We start from the raw sequence: 21920 nt of genomic DNA, 5'->3' as shown, positions 1-21920 counted from the left end.
AAAAGCATATTATAGTATAGCAGTTGCTTTCACGGTTGTGATCTTACTTCATCCTCCAGTTTCTTTGGGAAGAAAATAGGACATTATCCTCTTTTTGTCAGTGAGAAATTAAGATCCCAATAGGGAAAGTGACTTGTCCAATTAATGATAATTTACTGAGCACTTACTATATGCAAAGTCCTTTACTCACATTACCTCACTGAATCCTCACAACCGCAGGAAGTGGGTATTAGTAATAGTAGTATTCCCATTTTGCAGGTAAGGAAACTGAGGCTCCAAGAAATGACTTTCCCAGGTCCCACAGCTTGTAAGTGAGAGCTGGGACTCCATCCCAGGTCTGCCTGACTCCAGAGCCTGGGCTGGTAACTCCTGGGCTCTGTTCTCAGTCCCATTCTGGACAGATGTTAACTCCCGATTGTTTTTGTCAACCTTCTGGTCTTTGCCACCTGCCTCCATCCTCATAGCCACTCCTGAAATTCTCCACACCTCCTTAATGAATTCTCCCTGCCTAAGTGCCTGCTCCATTAAGGTGCTTTCTGCCATGAGTTTTTGACTTAATTATGTGGTGTCATTCATTATACTTAACGGGGAGATCTGGTTAATCACCTTTATATTTATCCAAATGTCCATTTGTCTGCAGCTGGCGTCTCCTGGGAGAGCCTGGTTTTTGGTGGCTTTTCTCCATCTGGGTTGTCTTCCCCTCCACCCTGTCTGAAGTGCTTCCCTCTGGAGGGCGCCCTCCTCCCAGGCCTTCACTGCCCGCTCCGGAGCCTGTTGGAGGATTGGCACTGGGGCTGTGCCAACAGTTTGGACACGGGGACAGGGGCAGAGGTAGAGAGGGCATCTCTAAGAAGGTGGGATTTCTAGGAGAGTGGGACCGCGAGCATGGAGAGGGATTCTGGGCCCTGCCCTCAGCCATCCAAGGAAGGCCTCTGCGTCTCCACCTGATCGCCCACCTCCAGCCTCCTCCCCAGCCAGAGAGCCCCGTGCTTTGAAGCATCCAGCTTCCATGTCCCTCTGCTCAAACCTTCCCTGGCTCCTGGGGCCAGCAGGATAAAGCTCTAGGTCTGAGGCCGAGCCCAGTGTTCCCACCCTGCCACCCCTCATTTCATCCATCCAGAGCTGTCCCCAGGCCCATGAGTGGTCCATACCCTTCCACATCTGGGGTGACCAGCTTGTCCCAGTTTGCCTGGGACTTTGGGGTTTATCCACTCAAGTGCTGCACCTCAAGAAACTCCACTGCCCCAGGCCAACCAGGACAGTTGGTCGCCCCGCCCACACCTCAGGGGTTTTGCCCATGCTCATTCATCCCCTAGTAATTTCTTCTTTATTTTGTTTTCTTATAAAAGTATTACTCATCAATGTAGCAACCTTACAGAAATATCTCTAGTTGACTCTCAAAGACCCCTTCCAATTCCACTCTCCAGAGTTAACAGTTTGATGATTCTTTTTCTTTCTTTTTGTTTTTTTGTGGTACGTGGGCCTCTCACTGTTATGGCCTCTCCCGTTGCGGAGCACAGGCTCCAGATGTGCAGGCTCTGGACGCGCAGGCTCAGGGGCCATGGCTCACGGCCCAGCCGCTCCGCGGCATGTGGGATCCTCCCGGACCGGGGCACGAACCCGTGTCCCCTGCATCGGCAGGCGGACTGTCAACCACTGTGCCACCAGGGAAGCCTCTTTTTCTTTCTTCTACACAAAAATAAGATCATACATCTCAAGTGGCCCTGCAGCCTTTTCACACCACGCAGGTTGGCCCTCTTTCCTCACCACTGTAATGGCTGTGTTGGTTTCATCACAGGGAGATGCCATACTTTACTGTGTGTCCTTCTGATGGACATCCAGAGTGTTTGCAGTGTTGTTGGTTTTTTTTTTTATAGTCAGTTCAAGGCCAAATTTAAATATCACCTCCTCTGTAAACCCTTCTTTGACCCTCAAGGTGGTCTCAGGTTTCTTTCTTATTACTGTCATTATTTTAATAATAACAGTTAACATTTATGGAGTGCTTACTATGTCAGGCACTTGACATACATTATCTCATTTAATTTTCATGACTCCAAGAAGTGTGGCTTGTTATCCACATTTTACAGATGGAGACACTGAGGCTCATTTGGAAGATAAACCCAAGCAGTGTGACTCCAGAGCATGCCCTAAACTGCCTCACATGGTTTTCCAAAGGGTACGCTGGAGTGGGTGGTGCTGGGGGCCAGGGTGAGGCCAGATGCCCTCTGTTCCCCTGCTTCTCAGCTGTGCACCAACCAGGTCAAAGCCCAGCGTTGCTGATGAAAGGCCAAAGCTGGTAGCATGCAGCTTCTAATCCACTTCCAGCCAGGACCCAGAAATTAAGGTTGAGGGAGGGCCTGGTGGGAGGAGCCTCCTGCGGGAGAGCAGGTTCCTGCAGGCTTTTATGGGCCTGTAAGAAGGGCCTGCCCCACAGGCAGGAAGCAGAGCGCTCCAGGAGTGGAGATTGGGGGTTGGAGGAGTGGGGTGAGGCCTGGACTTGGGAATGAATCTAGAAGACCCCTTGATCTTTTTTTTTAAAAAAAAAGTTATTTATTTATTTGGCTGCGCCAGGTCTTAGTTGCGGCATGCAGGATCTTTTAGTTGCGGCATATAGGATCTAGTTCCCTGACCAGGGATGGAACCCGGGCCCCCCCCTGCATTGGGAGCTCGGAGTCTTAACCACTGGACCACCAGGGAAGTCCTGGTGTTGATCTTCTCAACACCGCTGTGAAGTAGGCACCTTGTGCCCATTCTACAGAGCAGGAGACTGAGTCACAGAGAGTCACTGGCCTGAAGGCCCTTCTCTGCACTGCCCACACCACCTCCCAGTCTGGCGCCTGTGAGTTTGGACCAGATGGTCGATGAGGAGCTAGGCACCCCATGAGATTAGAGGGACCCTTTGATTTTAGACTGACCTTGATATCACCCTGGGCTGCTAGGCCCCGGAGTTATGCAAATTAATGTAGATATATGCTAATTAGACCTCTACCAGACCTGTTGTTCTAATGGAGCTGCCAGCTCGGAGGTATAGTGGGATAGGTCTGCCCAGAAGGGGCCTGAGGAGCCCCCCAGCTGTGGACGGGTCAGTAATCACTGGGATGAGGGGATGGGGTTGCCATGGAGACAGGCCAAGCCCCAGCCACTGCCTCCTGACAGGTTCAGGGCTGGCCAGACCAGCCCATTGAGACAGTCCTGGGCCTCTCTAACAGCTCCAGGCATGGTCTCTGAGGGCTAATTACGTGGAAGGTAGTGACCAGCTGCTCCCTGGCTCCCCCAGGCCCAACTGAGGTAGGGGGCTGGGCCATAGTGGGAGGGTGTGAGGACAGACAGATGGCAGTCTGAGGACTTGGGGACTGGGGAGCTGTCCGAGGAGGAGGGCGCAGCACTGAGCGGAGGAAGGTTACCCTTGAGAGCAGAAGGTGCTATGGAGCAGGGCTGTAGGGGTGAGAGTAGCCCAGTCACAGAGAACCACTTGGTGGGGAACCAAGGGCTCTGCCCCAGCAGACAGGTTGCAGACTCAGCTCTTCCGTGTGCCCGTGGGCGAGCCCCTTGACTTTCCTGAGCCTCAGTTTCCTCATCTATCAGTAGGGGGAAGATTAAGAGATGTGACCCAGGAATTCGCTGGTGGTCCGGTGGTTAGGACTCTGCGCTTCCGCTGCCGGGGGCCTGGGCCTGCGAGCCACTCAGCACAGGCCAAAAAAAAAAGAGAAATGTGACCCGAGTATGAGGGGTAGTATACAGTAGGTACTCAATAAATGACTCTACAATTCTAAGACCCATTGGGAGAGGTTAGTTTAGTTTTGTTGTTTGGCCGCGTCGCGCGGCTTGCAGGATCTTAGTTCAACCAGGGATTGAACCCAGGCCCTCGGCAGTGAAAGCGCCGAGTCCTAACCACTGGACCGCCGGGGAGTTCCCTAGTTTTCTAGTGGGAAAGAGCTTCCTCTCTTCTTGCCCCTTTCCCACTTCCCCTGCTCTCTGGCCTGGGGCAGGTGTTCTGATACTGCACTGAGGAGGCTACGGGCAGGACTGTCATCCCGTGAGGACAGGAGCTGGGCCCTCTGTATTCACCACTGAGTTCTCAGCACTAAGCCTAGAAAAGACGCTCAAGAACTGTTGGTAGAACGGATGAATGAATTGGTAGAATGAATGAATGAACAGGTGTGAAGTACTTAGGACAGTGCCTGGCACTAATAGGTTAATAAACATTAGCTGTTACTTCACTGCCCATGGGAGGCTGGGCTGGGTGGCTCATGAGAGGCCCTTTGATGCAGAGCAGGTTCTGCCCCCGCCTCCACTCTGTCCCTTCGTATGCCCGTGACTGTCTCTGGAGAGATGTCTGGTGAGTGGGAAGAGCAGTGGGTGTAGAGACAGGGCTCAGACCTTAGCTCTGCCACATCCTGTCTGAGTGACTTCAGGAGACTCAAGTGACCACACTGAGCTTCCTCATATCAAGGTGGCCACACTAGGGCTGTGGGGAGAGGGCTGATGGCACCTGGAGGAGGGGTGATGGTGGATCTGTGTGTAGTCAGGGAGAGGCAGGGCTCTGATGACCCAGGCAGAACCTAGAGGCGGGCTGTACCAGGGACTGGCAGAACCACCTTCTGGTGAAGATGGGCCATTAGGCTCTCAGCAGAGGTCACAGGACCCCAATGGCAGTCCCCCTGAAGGCAGGCGGGCTGCAGCAACACCAGGCCTAGATAGCGACTTGGAGCGGCAGAGGCCCCCATTGTACAGATGAGAACACTGAGGCCCAGAGGAGCCTTGCCCTGGGTCCCAAAGCACATTCACATCACAGAAGGAGACCTCAGATCCTCTGAGCCACCCAAGTGCTCTTTCACACAGTCTAACAATGAGTCAACAACATTTCTCTTAACTTTTTAAAAATTATAGATTTGTTTTAAAACATCTTAGAAATACCAGAGTTCATGTATTTGAAAGTAAAAGTTTCCCGCTCCCTAGAGAGAAGTTCTCATAACCATTTGTTATGTTTCCCAGGCTCTTGATTCTGCATTTACAATCACACGCATTTCATGTCTTTTTTTTTTTTTGCTTTTGTTTTTTTTACGTAAATGGAATCTCATTGTTCTGCAGCTTGTTTTGTTTTGTTTTTTTTTCACTTAACTCTGATAGCCTTGGCCATTTTCCAGCAGGATCCAGGCTGGGACAGAGAGAGGCAGAAGGGCTGTGGGAGCCCTGGAAAAGAAAGAGAGAGAGAGAATGTGTGCGTGTGTTGGGGGTAGAAAGAACTCCCCACAGGTCACTATGCACAGTGGGTGGGAAACCAGGCAGAGAAGCCCCCTTCATCAGCTCCCAGAGGACTGTGGTATCTGTCTTTAGACTAGAACTCTATGAAGCCGAAACCACACCAGCTTGCTGTATACCCTGTAGGTGCTCAAGAAATATTTGTTCGCTGAATTGAGTCCCTTTTAGGCCCATCTTCCCTGACCCTGCCAGAGACTACCTGGTCTCCATGACTGTACTCCTTTTAATCTCTTGCTGGGTGTTTATTTCAACTCATACTCAAATGGCATGGACGCCAGATGGACCCTGGAGATGGGGACAGAGCTCGGAGAAAGAGAGAAGACCCTCTCCTTAGACGAGTCACTGCCCCTCTGTGCTGTCAGTTTGCTCACCTCTCTAATGAGGGGGTTGGACCAACAGATCTCCAGGGGTCCTTCCAGTTCTGCCATCTGCAGCTTCAGTCCCACTACCTCATTTCACGGATGAGGGGCTGAGTCGAGTTTAATTTTGTCAGCTGCCTCAGAAATCCATTGGGAAAAGGGGGGCTTGAGTTTGGGGATGCAGCAAAGGCTGTAGTCATATCCTGAGCACCAACTGTGTACCAAGTACCGGGATGAGAGCTTTACATGCACTGTCCAAATCCTCAGGACGTTTTCCCAGTGAGGAAACAGCTGGTTCAGAAAGGGGGAGTAACTTGCCTGAGGTCACACAGTGAGTCAGGGACTGAGCTGGGAATGGAACTCAGGTGTGCCTGACCCCCAATGGCGGGTTCTTCCCATCTCAGCATCTATGTGAACTAAAGTCAATAAAGGAGACCAGGCGCGACCAAACTATTCTCCAGAAACTTCAGGGGCCCCTTCCTCATCATTCCCCAGACAGCCTGACTTCTGTATCTAAGTCCCCTGGCGATATGGCTGGAATTTTGGACAGGAAAGTAGTTGACTTGCAGAACTGGCTGGCAAGGGCTTGGACACAAGAGGCTTCTGATGGGTTCTGTGGCCCCAAGCCCAGCCCTCTGCCCGCCCTCTCTCCCAGCCGGCTTCCTGGGGGCCGGGGTGGTCCCATCTGCATTATTCATTTCTCACTCCCTATCCCAAACCCCCCACCTGGTGTTGGGCTCCTGGGGTTGGCGTCTAGACAGACAAGAGCATCCTACTGAGAGCAGAGGCAGCCCTGACTGAAAGTTCCCATGGCAACTGCATCCCCCTCAGCTGGCAGCTACCCAATAAATAAATAATCAGGGATGGGGGTGGGGAGCTAAGGGCAGGGGGAGGGGCAGCAGGGGAGCCTCGTGGAAGCTTCACTCCGGAAACAGGGGTGGGTTAGGCTTGAAGTAGACTGGGGGCTGGTATTGCAGCTGGCCAGGTGAGAGAAGGTAGAGGGAGGAAGGTGGCCAGATGTGAGAGAGATTCAGAAGAGTAGAGAGCCAGTTGATGACAGACTGGGAACGCGGGTGAGCAGCAGGGAGACCAGGACCTACAGCTTACCGTTCTCGGTCATGCAGCCAGACACATCATGGGGCCCACATCACTGCAAATGGACTAGGTTTGGATGTATTAAGTTCATGATGAACCGTCCAATGGGTACTTGGTTATAAAGGGGCTGGAGGCCGAAGGAACTGAAGCTGGGGGGCGACATGCATTTGCTGGGACACGCGGAGTGTGAAGAGGGGCTGGGCTGTGGCCCTGAGGTGCTCTGATACTTAGGGGCCTGACTGCGCAGGAGGATAGGCTGCACCGGAATCAGGCCAAGGAGGTGGAGAATGTGTGCGCCAGGCACGGCTCTCGCCGCTGGAAATGCAGCAGTGAACATCCCCACTCTCGTGGAGTTTGCCTTCTAATGCAGGAGGCAGTAAATAAGGAGTGAATAGTATGTTAGTCAATGATAAGTGCCGTGGAGAAAATAAAGCAAGGGGGGAGGCAGGGAGCTCTGTAGCGGAATATAATTTTAAATAATGCTGACTCTCCTCACGACCAGATGAAGGAAGTACTGTGAATCATACCCATTTTGTTGGTGAGAAAACTGAGGCACAGAGAGGTTAAGTGACTTCCCAGAGTTGTAGAAAAACCAGCGGCACCAGGATTCTAACCCAGCTCTGCTCCTAACCCCTGGACCAAATTGTAGCAAGTGGGTGGAGGGGTGAGTAGCAGGGAGGGCGTGGAGACCTTTAAACAGTTTTGGATGTGAGAGCATTGGGCTAGATAAGGCATTAGTTGGAGGGGGAAAAGGGGACTTTCTATTTATTTATTTTTTTTAAGTAGAAGAGGCTTAAGCATGTTTAGGAGCCAGTGGGAAGGATTCTGGGCAGGGAAAGAGGTTGGGTTTACAAGAGAAGAGATCGTGGATGATGTGGGCTCCCGAGTAGGTAGAAGACAGGGTTCAGAATGCAGGAGGAGGCATTGACCTTTAGTGCGGGGAGGGACAGAGCGTCAAGTATAGGGGGTTGGGGGGAGACCAGGTCTTTACCAGGGTGGGGGCGAAGGGGACCCAGGAGGGTTGAGGACAGCAAGAAGATCTGAAATATTAGGAGTGAGTTCCTCAGAGAAGCCTAGTTGGGTTGTGGGACAGCATCGGGGAGCTTCTTGTAGTCGATTATTCCGGATCTCCAGTGGCCCCAGTCTGCCCCGTGGAGTGACTTTCTCCGGAAGTGCTTGGCTGCTTTGCGAGAGCTGAGGAAGCTCTTAATCGGGCTTATCCAGGTGTGGGCTTTTCCTCACAGGCGCGATGAAAAGGCGGAGGAGTATGGCAGTTCGGGTTACAGGCAAAGCTGATGGTGAAGTGAGGGGTCATGTGATCCCAGCAGGCTGATGGGCCCGTCATCGTGAAGGGTGTTGGGAAGCAGCTGGGGTGTCTGAGAGGGGCTCTCAAATTGGCGACTTTGGAGGCAGGGCAGTTATGGGTGATGACACATTCCAAGAAGTGGCCATGGACAAGGAAGAATGGAAGCAAAGGTCATGGGAGAGGACTTGAGAGGTTAGGGTGCTGGAGGGGGTGGCCCCAGATGTCAGAGTCGACCAGGATGATGCAGCGGTCGTGGGATCGTTTTCAAGGAAGGGACAAGACCCGGAGGCCAGTGGATGATGAGTCCAGCAGTGGATGAGGGTGGTATAGCCACTGGGTCGCACAGTTCTGCAGGCAGTTTGGGGACCCCAGAGGATACCAACCCCACCTTCGGGCCTGAGGAGCATGGGATGAGAGAAGAGAAACAGAGTCACTGAGAAGACTACAGGGAAAACAGCGTCCTTGGGTGCAACGTTTAAGGGGTGGGGGGGACCCCTTAGGGAAGGCGCCGAGGCCGTAGAGACACTTGCTGGTGTGGAAGGGGTCATGAAAGGGGGCCGGGGGCCAGGGGAGGGCTGGGTCAGAGGAAGCGGCATAGAGCATTGTGCAGATCAAGGGCAGAGAGGACCAATGGGCAGGAAAGTGGGACTTGCTCTGTGGTCATTGACAGATCCAGACAGGGCTGTGAGGCTGGGGGGACTGGATCTCTTCTGTCTTTCTGGGACTACAGTCAGGGGACTCATCCCGCTTATCTGGGGTCCTTGTGACTGGGGGATTGGCTGGCCCAGAGGCCATAAGGATTACCCCAGGCTCTCTGGGCTGCATTGATGACAAGAGTGATTCGACCAGATTTGTGCTTTAGAAAAAGCATTCGGTAGGTTGGTAGGCAGCCTCCTTCTGCCAGGAGATGAGGCGGGAGGCTACAGCAGTTGCCCACAGAAGCTTCTGTGCTGGCCCACTTAGGAGAGAGACCCAAGAAGCCAGCCTCACCTAACTTGTAGGCTAACCAGGAAAAAATATCCCCGAAGTCACTTCTTTAAAAAAAATAATTAATTAATTAATTAGGCTGCGTTGGGTCTTTGTTGCTGTGTGTGGACTTTCTCTAGTTGTGGCGAGCAGGGGCTACTCTTTGTTGCAGTGCGTGGGCTTCTCATTGCGGTGGCTTGTCTTGTTGGGGAGTACGGGCTCTAGGCACGTGGGCTTCAGTAGTTGTGGCTCGTGGGCTCTAAAGCACAGGCTCAGTAGTTGTGGAGCACGGGCTTAGTTGCTCTGTGGCATGTGGAATCTTCCCGGACCAGGGCTCGAACCTGTGTCCCCTGCGTTGGCCAGGGGATTCTTAACCACTGCACCACCAGGGGAAGCCCCCCGAAGTCACTTTTTCCCTCTCAATGCACGTGTACTTGAACTTTTTGCAACGGAGTAGGTTGCTATTGTCTCCACACAGGTCCTCCCATCAAAGTAAAAAAGACACTCTAGGCACTTCCCTGGTGGTCCAGTGGTTAAGAATCTGCACTTCCAGTGCAAGGGGCACAGGTTTGACCCCTGGTTGGGGAAGTAAGATCCCACATGCAGAGCAGTGTGGCCAGAAGGAAGAAGAAAAAAAGAGACACTCCAAGGCCAGTTATGATTTACCACCACTGCAGCCCTGAGATTATTGTTTCTAAGCCATTGCAACCAGATGCGGAAGATATTCCTCCTATTTTTTGTTCTTATCTTTATTTGTTAATTACCTGCATGTCACTGCTGCAGAAGCAGGAGTTCTGGAATATTTGCCTTGGTTTTTGAATAAAAGATAACAACTTTAGAATTGGGGTTATTTAAGACACTGAATCTCAATTAAACTATTTATTTATTTACATCGATTTCTGCACTCACCATTGGAGGGAGAGGCAGCATCGTTCAGGCCTGGGTTATCCCGCTGATCACAGTGGTTTTTAACTGTACAGTTCTCCATCCGTCTCCCCTCCTAGGCTCTGAGTTCCCAAAGGGCAGGGACTGCAACGTATTCATTTCAGCATCCCCGCGCCAGCACAGGGTCTGAAACAGACTAAACGTTCTGTGAATAAATAAATGATGTACCCTGGATGGATGAGGGCATGTCAGATGTCAGATGGAGGAGTAAATGGATGTGGATGGTGTTTTGATGAATGAGTGGGCAGTTGTTGGATGGGAGGCTGGAGGGAGGCTGGAAGGATGGCTCAGAGTGACAAGAACATCCAGTGTTCCATATTCAGTGGAAAGAGAGATCCCTTTGGGCCAGTCAGGAGGTCTTCCTAGGAACGGAGAAAATTGTGCTATGTTTTGAAAACCAAGGAGGACTTGGATATAAGGAAAGGGAAATGATGGTGGATCCTCAACTGTTATTTCAGCTGCTTGGGGGCAGGAACTGGCTGGGAATAAAGAATTGAGCCAGATCCTAGCAGCCTTCAAAGCCCAACTAAGAAGCTTTGACTGTTAGGTCTCCTACTAATTAACCACCATATATTGAGTCTAATTATTAGTTTATGTGATGTCTCCATATCCTCACAACAACTTCTCAGGGGAGGGATTATCTTCCCCATTTATAGTTAAAGAAATAGGCTTAGAGAGGGAAAGTAATTTGCCCTAAGTCACACAGCAGAACTGCAGTTTGAACTTGAGTTTTAGTGACTCCAGCGCTGCTCAACTTTATCAATGAGGTCCCTGAGAACACAGGAGTTTTGAGCTAGGGCCAGAGTGGGGGTAGGGGTGATGTCAGGTTTAGGTAGTTGTATCCAGGCAGGGTGTCTCCCCAACTACACTATGAGCCTGGGCAACTCTGTCTCACCCTCCTTGCCAGGACCCTGTGCCAGCTGAATCGAGAGCATCCAGCTGGACCGCAAACCACCAGGACTCCCTAAGGCCTAACAGAGTCAGGGTAGAAAGGAGAAGAGAAGTGGGGCAGGAGCTTTGGGGAGGGGAAGCAGCCTGGGGAGTTTCTCCCCCAAGGTTGGCAGGCCACTGGATTCAAAACCAGAAGGGCCCTCAGAGGTCATTTAGTCTGGCAGCCTCTATGTTAGAGGATCTCAAGACCCACAGAGAAGGTAGCCTGCCCAAGTAAGCCAGGAATCAGTGTCAGACTCTCAACCAGAAACCACATGTCTTAACTCCCGAGCCAGTGCCAACTGGGAAAGGTGGTGTGTTGGTGCCAAGGTGGGACAGGAGGCAGACAAAGGTAGAATGGCTGTCTGGCTCTGCCACCAACCTGCTGTGTGACCTTGGGCAAGTCACTTCCCTTCTCTGAGCCTCATGGTTTCTTTCTTCTGAGTTAATGATCTCAGCAGTGCCTTTCTGCCAAGAAGTATCCAGTGAGAGATGAACTTGGAAGGCTGTTTACAATCTGCAGAGCTCTGGGAGGGGAGTCACCAGCAAGAGGCAGGCTGGTGCCAGGTGGGTGGGTGCCAGGGTTGGGCCTGCAGCTTCCTGGGTCTCTGCCCAAGCTTTGCCATCTGTGTGGTACCATCAGCTCCATCTCCTCTTGCCTCCCTGCCAGGAAGAAGCCTTCTGTGATCTTCTTACTTTATCAGGATCTTCTTGCTTCCTCCCTAGGCAGACCCTCTTCTCTCTCCTTCTATGTAGTCAGGACTCTTGGGTGCAAGTGACAGAATCAGAAGTACAAGGAGGGAGAATTTGTTTAGGCATGGCTAGATCCTCAGACCTAAAACGATGTCTCCCAGACACTCCCCTTGTTTGTTCACTCTTCCTTCCTCACTCTCTTTCCTTTAGCTTTGGCTTCCTCCTCAAGCCGGCTGTCCCCCAAGTGGTGGCAAAGACAGCCACCAACAGCTCTCAGCTGACACTATGCCCATCCAGGTATCTTGGCAGGTGACATCTCTGTCCTGATGCCCCAGCAAGTATCCAGGATAACTCTCAGGGCGCAGGCTGAGTGCCCATCCCTGGACAGATCACTGTGTGTTGCCTATTTGCTTAGACTTGGGTCACTAGCCCACTGCAGAAATTAGAAGTGGGGGGACTTCCCTGGTGGCGCAGTGGTTAGGAATCCGCCTGCCAATGCAGGGGGACACGGGTTCAAGCCCTGGTCCAGGAAGATCCCACATGCCGTGGAGCAACTAAGCCCGTGTGCCACAACTACTGAGCCTGCACTCTAGAGCCCATGAGCCCCAACAACTGAGCCCGCATACCACAACTACTGAAGCTCACGTGCCTAGAGCCTGTGCTCTGCAACAAGCGAAACCACTGCAACGAGAAGCCCGCGTACCGCAACAAAGGGTAGCCCCCACTCGCCGCAACTAGAGAAAGCCTGCACCTGCACACAGGAACGAAGACCCAACACAAACAAAAATAAATAAATAAAATAAATAAATTTATTTAAAAAAAAAAAAGAAATTAGAAGTGGGCTCAGCCCCACCCAAGCCACATGGACTGAGGGTCTGGGAGGCAGTTTCCAAAACAAAGAGATAAGTTCTGTCAACAGAAGAAGGAATATGGGACAGTCAATAACAACTGGTATCCTTGGTACCTTTGTTCCTAAATGTATCAGCTGAAAGGTTGAACCAGGGGCTTCTGGAAAGGGAGTCCTATATCAGTTACCTTTTGCTGCGTAACAAATCCCTCCAAAATGTAGTGGTTTTTAAAACAGCCATTTTAGGGAATTCCCCGGTGGTCCAGTGGTTAGGACTCAGCACTTTCACTGCCATGGTCCTGGGTTCGATCCCTGGTCAGGGAACTAAGATCGTGAAAGCCGCGTGGCACAGCCAAAAATTGAAGAAAAATAATAATAAAAAATAAAACAACCATTTTATTTAGCTCACGATTCTGTGGGTCAGCTGGGAGATTTTTTGGTCTGGCGACCTGTTGGCTAGCATCTGAATGATCTAGGATGGCCTCACTCGTGTGTGTTGATGGTTGACTGTCTGTCAGCTGGGGTGCCTTGGTTCTTTTCCCTGTGGCCTCTCTTCCTCCAGCAGGTCGGCTTGAGCTCTGTCACAAGGTGTTCTCTGTGTTACAAGTATAACAAGTGGGCAAGCTCCAATGCACCGGCGTTTTTCAAGCCTTCACTTGCTTCCTCTTTGCTAAAGTCCCCTTGAACAAAGCAAGTCACATGACCAAGCACAAAATTAGTGTGGGAGGGCACTGCTAAAGAGCATGGAAGTAGGAAGAGAAAGAATTTGAGGCCAATTGTGCAACGTACTACAGCTCCCTCAGGGACAGGGAGTGAAAAAAAATCCCTTTTCTTTGTAGCCCATGGATCCCATGGACCAGGGCAACCTCCAGATAGGGGTCCTTGGAAGAACGTGACCGAGCCCCCGGGCTTCCCCGGGGTCTCCAGGGCCCTGGCTCAGCCCTAGGCCAGAGCTAGGGGCAGGCAGTCTGGATCCTGACCACGGGCAGAGACCCGCCCCCCAGGGAAAGTATAGATGCCAATGGGGAAGCTTCTTGGCAGGGAGGAAGGCGTTCTGAACCCCGGCTCCCATCTCCCTTTAGCCCACCCCAAACTGATGAACAGGGCTCTGTCCCGCTCATCCTCACCGACCTGTCCTCACCTCCCAGCATCCCTTTGGTACTGCGGGGCTGGGATGGCGCTGAGACTTGTGTATAATCAGGTCATGGCTCCTCATCACCATGGTAACTGGTGTCACCTGCTCCACAGGGTTGAAAAGGAGTACCTGTCCTTTTTTAGGTGGTGACTGTGGCCTCAGCCTGCTCTTTCCCACAGGTGGCTGCGTTGGAGCGGCAGATCTTTGACTTCCTGGGCTACCAGTGGGCTCCTATCCTAGCCAACTTCCTGCACATCATGGCAGTTATCCTGGGCATCTTTGGTACCGTGCAGTACCGCTCCCGGTACCTCATTCTGGTATGGCTCACTTGGCCTCTCCACAAGCCAACCCCCTCTTCTCATCCCCATCCGTTCCCACCTTGTTCTCCAGCCAAAGCTGCCCTCCACCCTGGGCACCTAGACCCCTGCCTCTGGCTGGGCTCCAGCCCAGCTGGTGATGTGGATGTTCAAATCCCAATGCTTCTTTGCTCAGTGGAGACAAAATTAGTATTTTTCCTAAAGAATTTTCTACAGAAAATTCCAAATATTAACAAGGTATATCATTTAGTGAGTGCCTACCGTATTCCAGGCACGTGCTAAGAGTTTCACCTGTTTTACTTATCTTTACGACAGCCCTTCGAAGTATATCTTATCTCCATTTTCCAGATGAGGAAATGAGGCTCAGAAAGGTGACAAGGCTTCCTAAAGTCACACAGCTAATAAGTGGCAGGGTTAGAGCATCCTGTCCAGAGCGAAGGCTCCTGCCGCATCACCACGCTGCCCAGTAAGCCCGTGCGAGGGATGGACTTTGTCTTGTTTGGTTTCTCAAGTTGCTTCAGGAAGGCTTGGCTTCTGTCCCTTGATGTTCATCAAATATGTGGTCTAGTGTGGCTAGTGTGGCCCTGAGGCCAGTGCCTCCCGTGCCCCAATCCCAGGAGTGCATTATGTCCCTGGCTCCTTCCTCCTACTTCCTCTTTCCAAGCTCTGGTCCTTGATTATCAAACTCCTGTTGTCAACTAGTCTCATCCTTGTCCCTCGCTTTTCCTCAGTGACTCATCTATACACCTCTCTTGAGGGAAAGGGCTTTCCGATAGATTTACGACAGAAATGCTTGACACCCAAAGTAACAATGCCATGTAATGTCATGCCCCACCCCCAGAGCCCACTCGCGTTCATTCTAGGGCTTCTCCACACCTCCCACAGGCTCAGTTCCAGAAGCCAGGTGAACAGGGCCCTTCCAAAGCTCTCCCTCACCTGAGATAAGAGGACCCTTCTCTCCAGTTCTCAGGAAAGCTCCCGGCACCACTGTAAACGGCACTGTCTGCCAGGCGGCTGCCGCTGGCTTAGGCATAGGATTTGGGTGGAAATATCCAGCTCCTCTCTAGTTCTTTGCCATGGGTAGGATGCCATCTGGTGTCTGTGGTTCTCTGCAGAGTGGATAGGATTAGCTACCAGAGGACTTAGGTTTGCATGCCAGCCCTACCTCTTCCTAGCTGTGTGATCTTGGAAAATGTCAACCTCTCTGAGCCTTAACTTAGTTATCTTTAAAGAGAAAGACAGCGCCTTCCCTGCAGGGCTCTGGTAAGGACTGGATGGTTGTAAAATGATGTGTAAACTATATTGCTTTCTGAGTGAGGCATTGTCATAGTTTCCCCTGCAAAGGTCTCCTCCGTCCATTGACCCGCCCCATCCCCACTCCTCCAGGCCCCACCCTGATCCCACCTCTGCTTTCCCCAGTATGCAGCCTGGCTGGTGCTTTGGGTTGGCTGGAATGCGTTTATCATCTGCTTCTACTTGGAGGTTGGACAGCTGTCCCAGGTAAGCCTCAGGCCTGGCAGTGCCAGAGAGCAGAGACTGACCTTTCCCATCCCCTGCCCCAAGGGCTCCTGTGGTGTGGGTCTCAGGGGCATCATATCTTGAAGAGACCGCCCTCTACACATTCGAGTAATCTGTGCTCCCTATCCCCCATCCCTACGTTTTCATTTCTGGCATCCTCCGTACTTCTTAAAAACAAATGATGGGGAATTCCCTCGCGGTCCAGAGGGTGGCTTACCCTCGCTGAGCTTCAATTTCGTCATCTAGTAAGTATAGTTAATAGAAACCCCAATTTCATGTGGTTGCTGAGGGGATGAAAGGAGATCGAACATCTCAGTGCTTGGCACCAAGTCAGCATGCAGTGAATATTTCACAGTTAACAGACTGCCTGAGTGAATGGACTGAGGAAAACAGATGCACACGTGGGTAAGAACTTCTGATGTAGGCCAGCCCCTTCTCCATTTCAAAAGGGGAGACCAAGGTCTAAAGAGGTTTGCCCAGGGTCACACACAGGGAGCAGTGGAGAGGCTGAATGGGCTGTGAAGGGGTCTGTATTGAGGATTTCACCAACAGCTGGATAATTGGACCCGATCACCATTAATGTCCCTTCCAGCCCTGAAATTCTGAGACTCCTGTGGGTTTGAACCAGCCCCTTCCATCTCTGATAGAGGAGTGAGGCCTGCATGGTCATCAAGCGCCACCTACTGGCCAAATGTAGACTTGCAGATACAGACTTTCTCCATACCTTTCGCAAATCAAGCCAGGAAAGGAAGCTGTTACAACCCAGGTGTGAAGCCGACCTTATATAAAGTCTTCTGGAGGGAATTCCCTGGCGGTTCAGTGGTTAGGACTCGGCACTTTCACTGCCGGCGCCCGGGTTCGATCCCTGGTCAGGGAACTAGGATCCCACAAGAAGTGCGGTGCTGCCGGAAAAAAAAAAAAGAAGTCTCCTGGAGCCTGGGGAGGATTTCTGCCCCTCCCCCCCCCAAACGCCTCCGGCCCAAGCTCAGTATCCTAGGCCCCTCTGCCCCTAGGACCGGGACTTCATCATGACCTTCAACACATCCCTGCACCGCTCCTGGTGGATGGAGAACGGGCCAGGCTGCCTGGTGACACCTGTCCTGAACTCCCGCCTGGCCCTGGAGGACCACCATGTCATCTCGGTCACCGGTTGCCTGCTTGACTATCCCTACATTGAAGCACTCAGCAGTGCCCTGCAGATCTTCCTGGCTGTGAGTTCTCCTGTCCCCCTGCCTGTCCCAGCCCTGCGCTAGGCACTTTACACACACAGTTACATGATCCTCTTTCCTCTTAACAAGCCAGTAAGGTATTGCCCAGGTCCAACTGGGGAAACTGAGGCTCAAAGAAGTAAAATAATTACTTGTCCAAAATCATACTCCCAGAACGGAGAATAGAACCAGGTATATTAAGTTTAAGGCGCAGTCATTTGACTTGGAGTTGTTATGGGTTTGCCTTCCTCTTAGCACACATGGCCCCCCCAGCGGGGGTGGGCAGGGCCGGGCAGGGGGTGAAGGAAGCGCTTCCCTCTCCTCCCTCCCTCCCTCCCTGACGCGCTGTGTCCTCCCCCAGCTGTTCGGCTTCGTGTTCGCCTGCTACGTGAGCAAAGTATTCCTGGAGGAGGAGGACAGCTGTAAGTGCGGAGCCCCTAGGGAACTGGGGAAACCTGGCCGCGTGCCACCCCACGCAGTCAGCACCCTGGACAGGGGCCAGAGCAGGAGGGAGCCCTGGGTTATTTAAGGCAGCGGTCCCCAACCTTTCTGGCTCCAGGGACCGGTTTCATGGAAGACAATTTTTTCCGTGGACGGAGGATGGGGGGGTGCTTTCAGGGTGATTCAAGTGCATTGATTTATTATGGCCTCCGTGCAGTCAAACCTCTCTGCTAATGATCTGTATTTGCAGCCGCTCCCCAGCACTAGCATCACGGCCTCAGCTCCACCTCAGATCATCAGGCATTAGATTCTCATAAGGAGTGCGCAACCTAGATCCCTCACATGCGCAGTTCACAGTAGGGCTCACGCTCCTATGAGAATCTAATGCCACCGCTGATCTGACAGGAGGCGGAGCTCAGGCGGTAATGTGAGCAATGGGGAGCGGCCGTAAATACAGATGAAGCTTCGCTTGCTTGCCTGCCGCTCACCTGCTGTGCGGCCCAGTTCCTAACACCAGTACCGCTCTGTGGCCTGGGGGTTGGGGATCCCTGATTTAAGGGGCCCCTCTGGGGGCTGGGGAAGAAGAGGCAGCAGGGTGAGTGGGGATGGCATAGCCAGCCCATTCTGGGCTGAGGCCCAGACGTCCAGGTGCCCAATCCAAGGCTCCAGCACTGCCCCCCTACCTGCCCCTCTTAGGCCCCTTCCTGTCGCTCTGAGGGGCTCCACAGCCCCACTCCTGTCAAGCACCGCCCATTCCCAGTTCGTCCCACTCCCACCCCCAACAGGTCTTGCCTCCCCACACCCTTCTCCCTTAAAGAGCCACCCTCCCCATCCACCCCCCAGCTCTCTATCCTCTTGGGCCTTGGCCCATCCATCAGGACACTGGAACAAAGCCCAACCCCTAAGGCCCTGTACAGGGTCTGGCCTCAGATTCCTCCCTTTCAGGACCCAGCCTCCCATAACTTGCCCCCTTCACAGGCCCATCTCTAACCACGTGCCATCTGCCCTTCCGCAGTTGATTTCATCGGCGGTTTTGACTCCTATGGATACCAGGCGCCTCAGAAGACGTCGCATTTACAACTGCAGCCTCTGTACACGTGGGTCATGGCGCGGAGCAGGGTCGGGTGGAGGGACCCCAGGCTCGGGCGTTAGTGTAGGAGAAAGAAGGGGAGGGAGGAGCGGAGAGGGCAGCCGGATCTCTCCGCCTCCCTACTTAGGGGTCCACTTCCCTAACCTGCCTTTGTTTCCTGCAGGGCGGGGTAGTAGCTTCTGCCCCACGACCACCCCCGCGGCGGCTACACTGACCGCCGCAGCCGCGAGCTCTGGCCAAGATGGCAGGCGTGCCCCCTGGCGGCTCGCTGACCGGACTGCAGCCTGGGTCGGCTTGACATGGGTCCGAAGCGGACATGGACTTGGCGCTTATTCGCCTGGACTTAAGGGGTGGGGCGGGGGAGGGGGTTCGCGGGGTTTGTATTTTTTTATCTCCACCTTGGCGTGTGCCGGAGCCTCCCGCCCTTCTCCAGCCTCTCCCTTTCACCCTTCTTCACCCAGCATCCTGTCCCCTGTCCAGAGAGAAAGGACAGAACAGACAGACTCACCCCCATCTCACCACATTCATTCACCAGCCCTGGGGAAAGTTACCCTGAACTAGAAGCAGGAGTTCTGGGTTCTAATCGCAGCTCCATCACTAACTCTCTATGTGACATCTGGCAAAGCCCTTGCCCTCTCTGGGCCTCAGTTTCCGACCTCAAATAATTAAAATAATCCCTTCGGAAATGGAGCTCTTTCTAGCCTTTTCATTTGACTCTCAATTCCCTGGACTATACTGGGATTTTACATAATCCCCATTTTGCAGATATGGAAACTGAGGCCTAGAGATGTAAAGCAATTTGCTTGAGGCCACATAGCTGGGCTTTTGGTGGCGGCAGGCCTTGAATATGATCTGTAGTTTCAGACTCCAAAACCCATTTCCAAGCCCCCTTCCAGCTTGGACACTCTAGAACCCATGTGATATACACCACACTCACATACCACCACCACCACCACCAATTGCTAACTCCTCTCTTAAAGCAATATATTCGTTCTCTTGTTGGGAACAGGATGGACGGATCCCAGAGCCCTGAATTCAGCCTGACCCACAGGGAAGCCTTCTTAGACTCGGCCTCTGTCCACCCTTGGCAAAGCTTTCAAGCTCTCTCTAGCAAAGGGGGGACACGACTCAGTCGCCCCACCCCCTTCCACATCCCTGAGCCTGCTGCACCCATGATCCCCCACCCCTTCAGCAACTCTGCCAACCCCTGGTGGCTCCATCCACCTCACCAGTTGGAAGACCTGTGGTTCCGGAGTGGAAAAGGGCTCATCTGTGCTGCCTGGTCAACAGTGTTCAAAGATCACCAGTGTTGATGATCACGCCGGTGTGCAGAAGCAACCTCTAACAAGTCCAGAAGTTGTTCTGAAGAGGCAGAATGGGGGTGGGGGTCATAGTGGGGGGTCTGGAGGGCCAGCACCCTTCCTTAAGGGCAAGTAGAGATGAGGGCCCATTCTCCTCGCCTCCCTCCACAGACCCTTCTGAGGACCCTGCATCCTGTGCGCTGGCTGGTGAATCTCAGGGCAGGAGGATCAGGCCTCAGCTTCCAGTTTGTGAAGTAGGAGTGGTCCTGGCTTAGGAAGGAAGGTGGGAGGCATGGGGGAACCCGATGGAAATACAGACGGTTGCACACCTGAGCCCATCCATGGGGACCATTCCTTGCTCTCCACCCTCTGATCTAGCATTTCTTCCCATCTAAGGCCAAAATATCCTGAACTTGGACCCCACCCCACCATTCCATCTGCAGGTCTGTGCCAAAGAGCCTAACCCAGGAGTCCCTCTGGTCACTACAGGGCCCAAGGTCCCAGATGGTGAGCCTGGTTAGCTGTGGGTACAGCTCAGGAGGGCAACAGTTCCCTTCAGGCCTGGCTGCTGCTCTGCTCCTGGACCAAGTCCTGCCTCCAGCCCTCTCTTCTCAGAGCCACCCCCAGCCAGCTGTCATCTCACCCCCAAGCCCCTTTCTACTCAATGACTTGAGCCACTGGTGCTTTGAAGCCTTTTGTTTTTGTAAGATGGTTTTTTCAAGGAGACTGTTTTCTTCTCACTGGGACCTTGCAAGGCAGGGAGTGTTGCCCTGGTTTCTGTGCAGGTGGGTTGATTAGAGATGGTGTTTTCCGACTTCCCTGGTGGCGCAGTGGTTAAGAATCTGCCTGCCAACGCAGGGGACATGGGTTCGAGCCCTGGTCCGGGAAGATCCCACATGCCACGGAGCAACTAAGCCCGTGTGCCACAACTACTGAGCCTGCACTCTAGAGCCCGTGAGCCACAACTACGGAGCCCACGTGCCACAACTGCTGCAGCCCTCGTGCCTAGAGCCTGTGCTCTGCAACAAAGAGAAGCCACCACAATGAGAAGCCCATGCACCGCAACAAAGAGTAGCCCTCGCTGCAACTAGAGAAAGCCCGTGCGCAGCAACAAAGACCCAACACAGCCAAAAAATAAATAAATTAATTAAAAAAAAAAAAAGATGGTGTTTTCTTCTCTTTCTGTCCTCCTGCCCTGTGAGTCGGCAGGGTCTTCTAAGGGAGAAGTCTTTGCATGGAGGGTGGGCAGAGGTTGGGAATCTGTCATTGTCATTATCAGACATTGCTGGGGCACTGGCCTGTCCCTCTGGCTGGCTGTGTAGCTTTGGGCAAGTCACACTCCCTCTCTTTCCTCATCCATAAAATGCAGAGAAGGGATTAAATCAGTGGGTTCCCAAACCTGGCTTTGCAATCCCTTGGAGAGCTTTCTATTTTCCGATTAAGTACCTTTTAAGGTTATGCTTTCTAATATCCTTTGCATCCTGGCTCTGTCCTTTTCCTAAAAATTCAGTTCCTGACTTGGAATAAGCTGGCAGACAGTACTTTAGACACAGATTCCTGCATCCCAACTGGGACATCCTGGCTCCTTTTCTGACTGTACAAGAAGAATCAGTATTTTGAATTTTAAAATTTTACTTTTGTGTGTGAATAGGTAATAAGTATATGTGGTACAGGATTCAGAAAGTTCCAGGGGGCTGTGTACTCTTACTTATTTTTCATATCTTTCCGAAGATAGTCAAAAATTTTTTAATTATATAATTTTTTTTCCCTTTTTCACACAAATGGTAACATATTTTACTCACTCTTCAACTCCCTGCTTCTTTCACCTAACCCTGAATCTTGGAAATCTTCTCCCAATAACACATGTGGCGCTACCTCCCATTCTTCCACAATGATTTGGTAGAATTGAGATTTTTAAGATCCCCAGGTGACCTTGATGCAGTTAGGGGCCAAGAGCCAGAGGTTCTACATAAGGATGCCCAGGTCCACTATTCAAACTTCTGTGGACCATTCCTGGTCGTGGAGTCAGAGGGAAATAAGGAGTTTATGGTCTAGTGGGGAGCCCAGGGGGTGAGCAGGCAGAAGTTGACGCTGATAGCAGGTGGTCGATGCTGAGGACAGCTTAGCGTGAAAGGTGGTTGTTAATAGGAGCTCGGGAGAGAGGTGATCTGAACATCCTGGATGGACCAACAGCATGAACAGAGGTGTGGAGGGAGGAAAACCCATAGTGTCTGGGGTAAAAATGGCCAGAGACGAACTAGCTGGAGGGAGCCTCAGCGGGGAATGTATTCGTTTTCTATCGCTGTCATAAGTTATCACAACTTTAGTCTCTTAAAGCAGTATAGATTTGTTATCTTACAGTTCAGTAGAAGTCCAACATGGGTCTCACTGGGGTAAAATCAAGATGTCTGGAGAGTTGCATTTCCTTCTGGAGTCTCTAGGGGAGAATCCGTTTCCTTTTCTAGCTTCTAGAGGTTATGTGCATTTCTTGGCTCGTGGCCCCTTTC

The 21920-nt window shown here is 52.2% G+C and overlaps 1 protein-coding gene across 4 annotated transcripts in view; it reads left to right on the top strand.

Annotated features, from left to right (window-relative positions):
* Window positions 1-20556, top strand: part of NKAIN1 (sodium/potassium transporting ATPase interacting 1) — a 48115-nt gene extending 27559 nt beyond the window's left edge. The window contains exons 2-7 of one of the 4 annotated variants that reach the window (XM_032627355.1): window positions 13718-13855; window positions 15275-15355; window positions 16371-16584; window positions 16943-17003; window positions 18038-18119; window positions 18276-20556. In XM_032627355.1, the coding sequence (XP_032483246.1) occupies window positions 16402-16584; window positions 16943-17003; window positions 18038-18119; window positions 18276-18285 (336 nt within the window). In that variant the 5' untranslated portion in view covers window positions 13718-13855; window positions 15275-15355; window positions 16371-16401 and the 3' untranslated portion in view covers window positions 18286-20556. Of the gene's footprint in view, window positions 1-9302; window positions 16585-16942; window positions 17004-18037; window positions 18120-18275 lie in introns of those variants that run through there. The other 3 variants (XM_032627338.1, XM_032627347.1, XM_032627360.1) reach the window with 3 other exon arrangements.
* The last annotated feature ends 1364 nt before the right edge of the window (window positions 20557-21920 follow it).

The sequence above is a fragment of the Phocoena sinus genome, chromosome 1 (assembly GCF_008692025.1).
Source record: "Phocoena sinus isolate mPhoSin1 chromosome 1, mPhoSin1.pri, whole genome shotgun sequence".
NCBI classification, from domain to species: Eukaryota; Metazoa; Chordata; class Mammalia; order Artiodactyla; family Phocoenidae; genus Phocoena; species Phocoena sinus.
The sequence above is the reverse complement of the archived record's forward strand: the minus strand, read 5'-3'. Positions and strand labels throughout refer to the sequence as shown.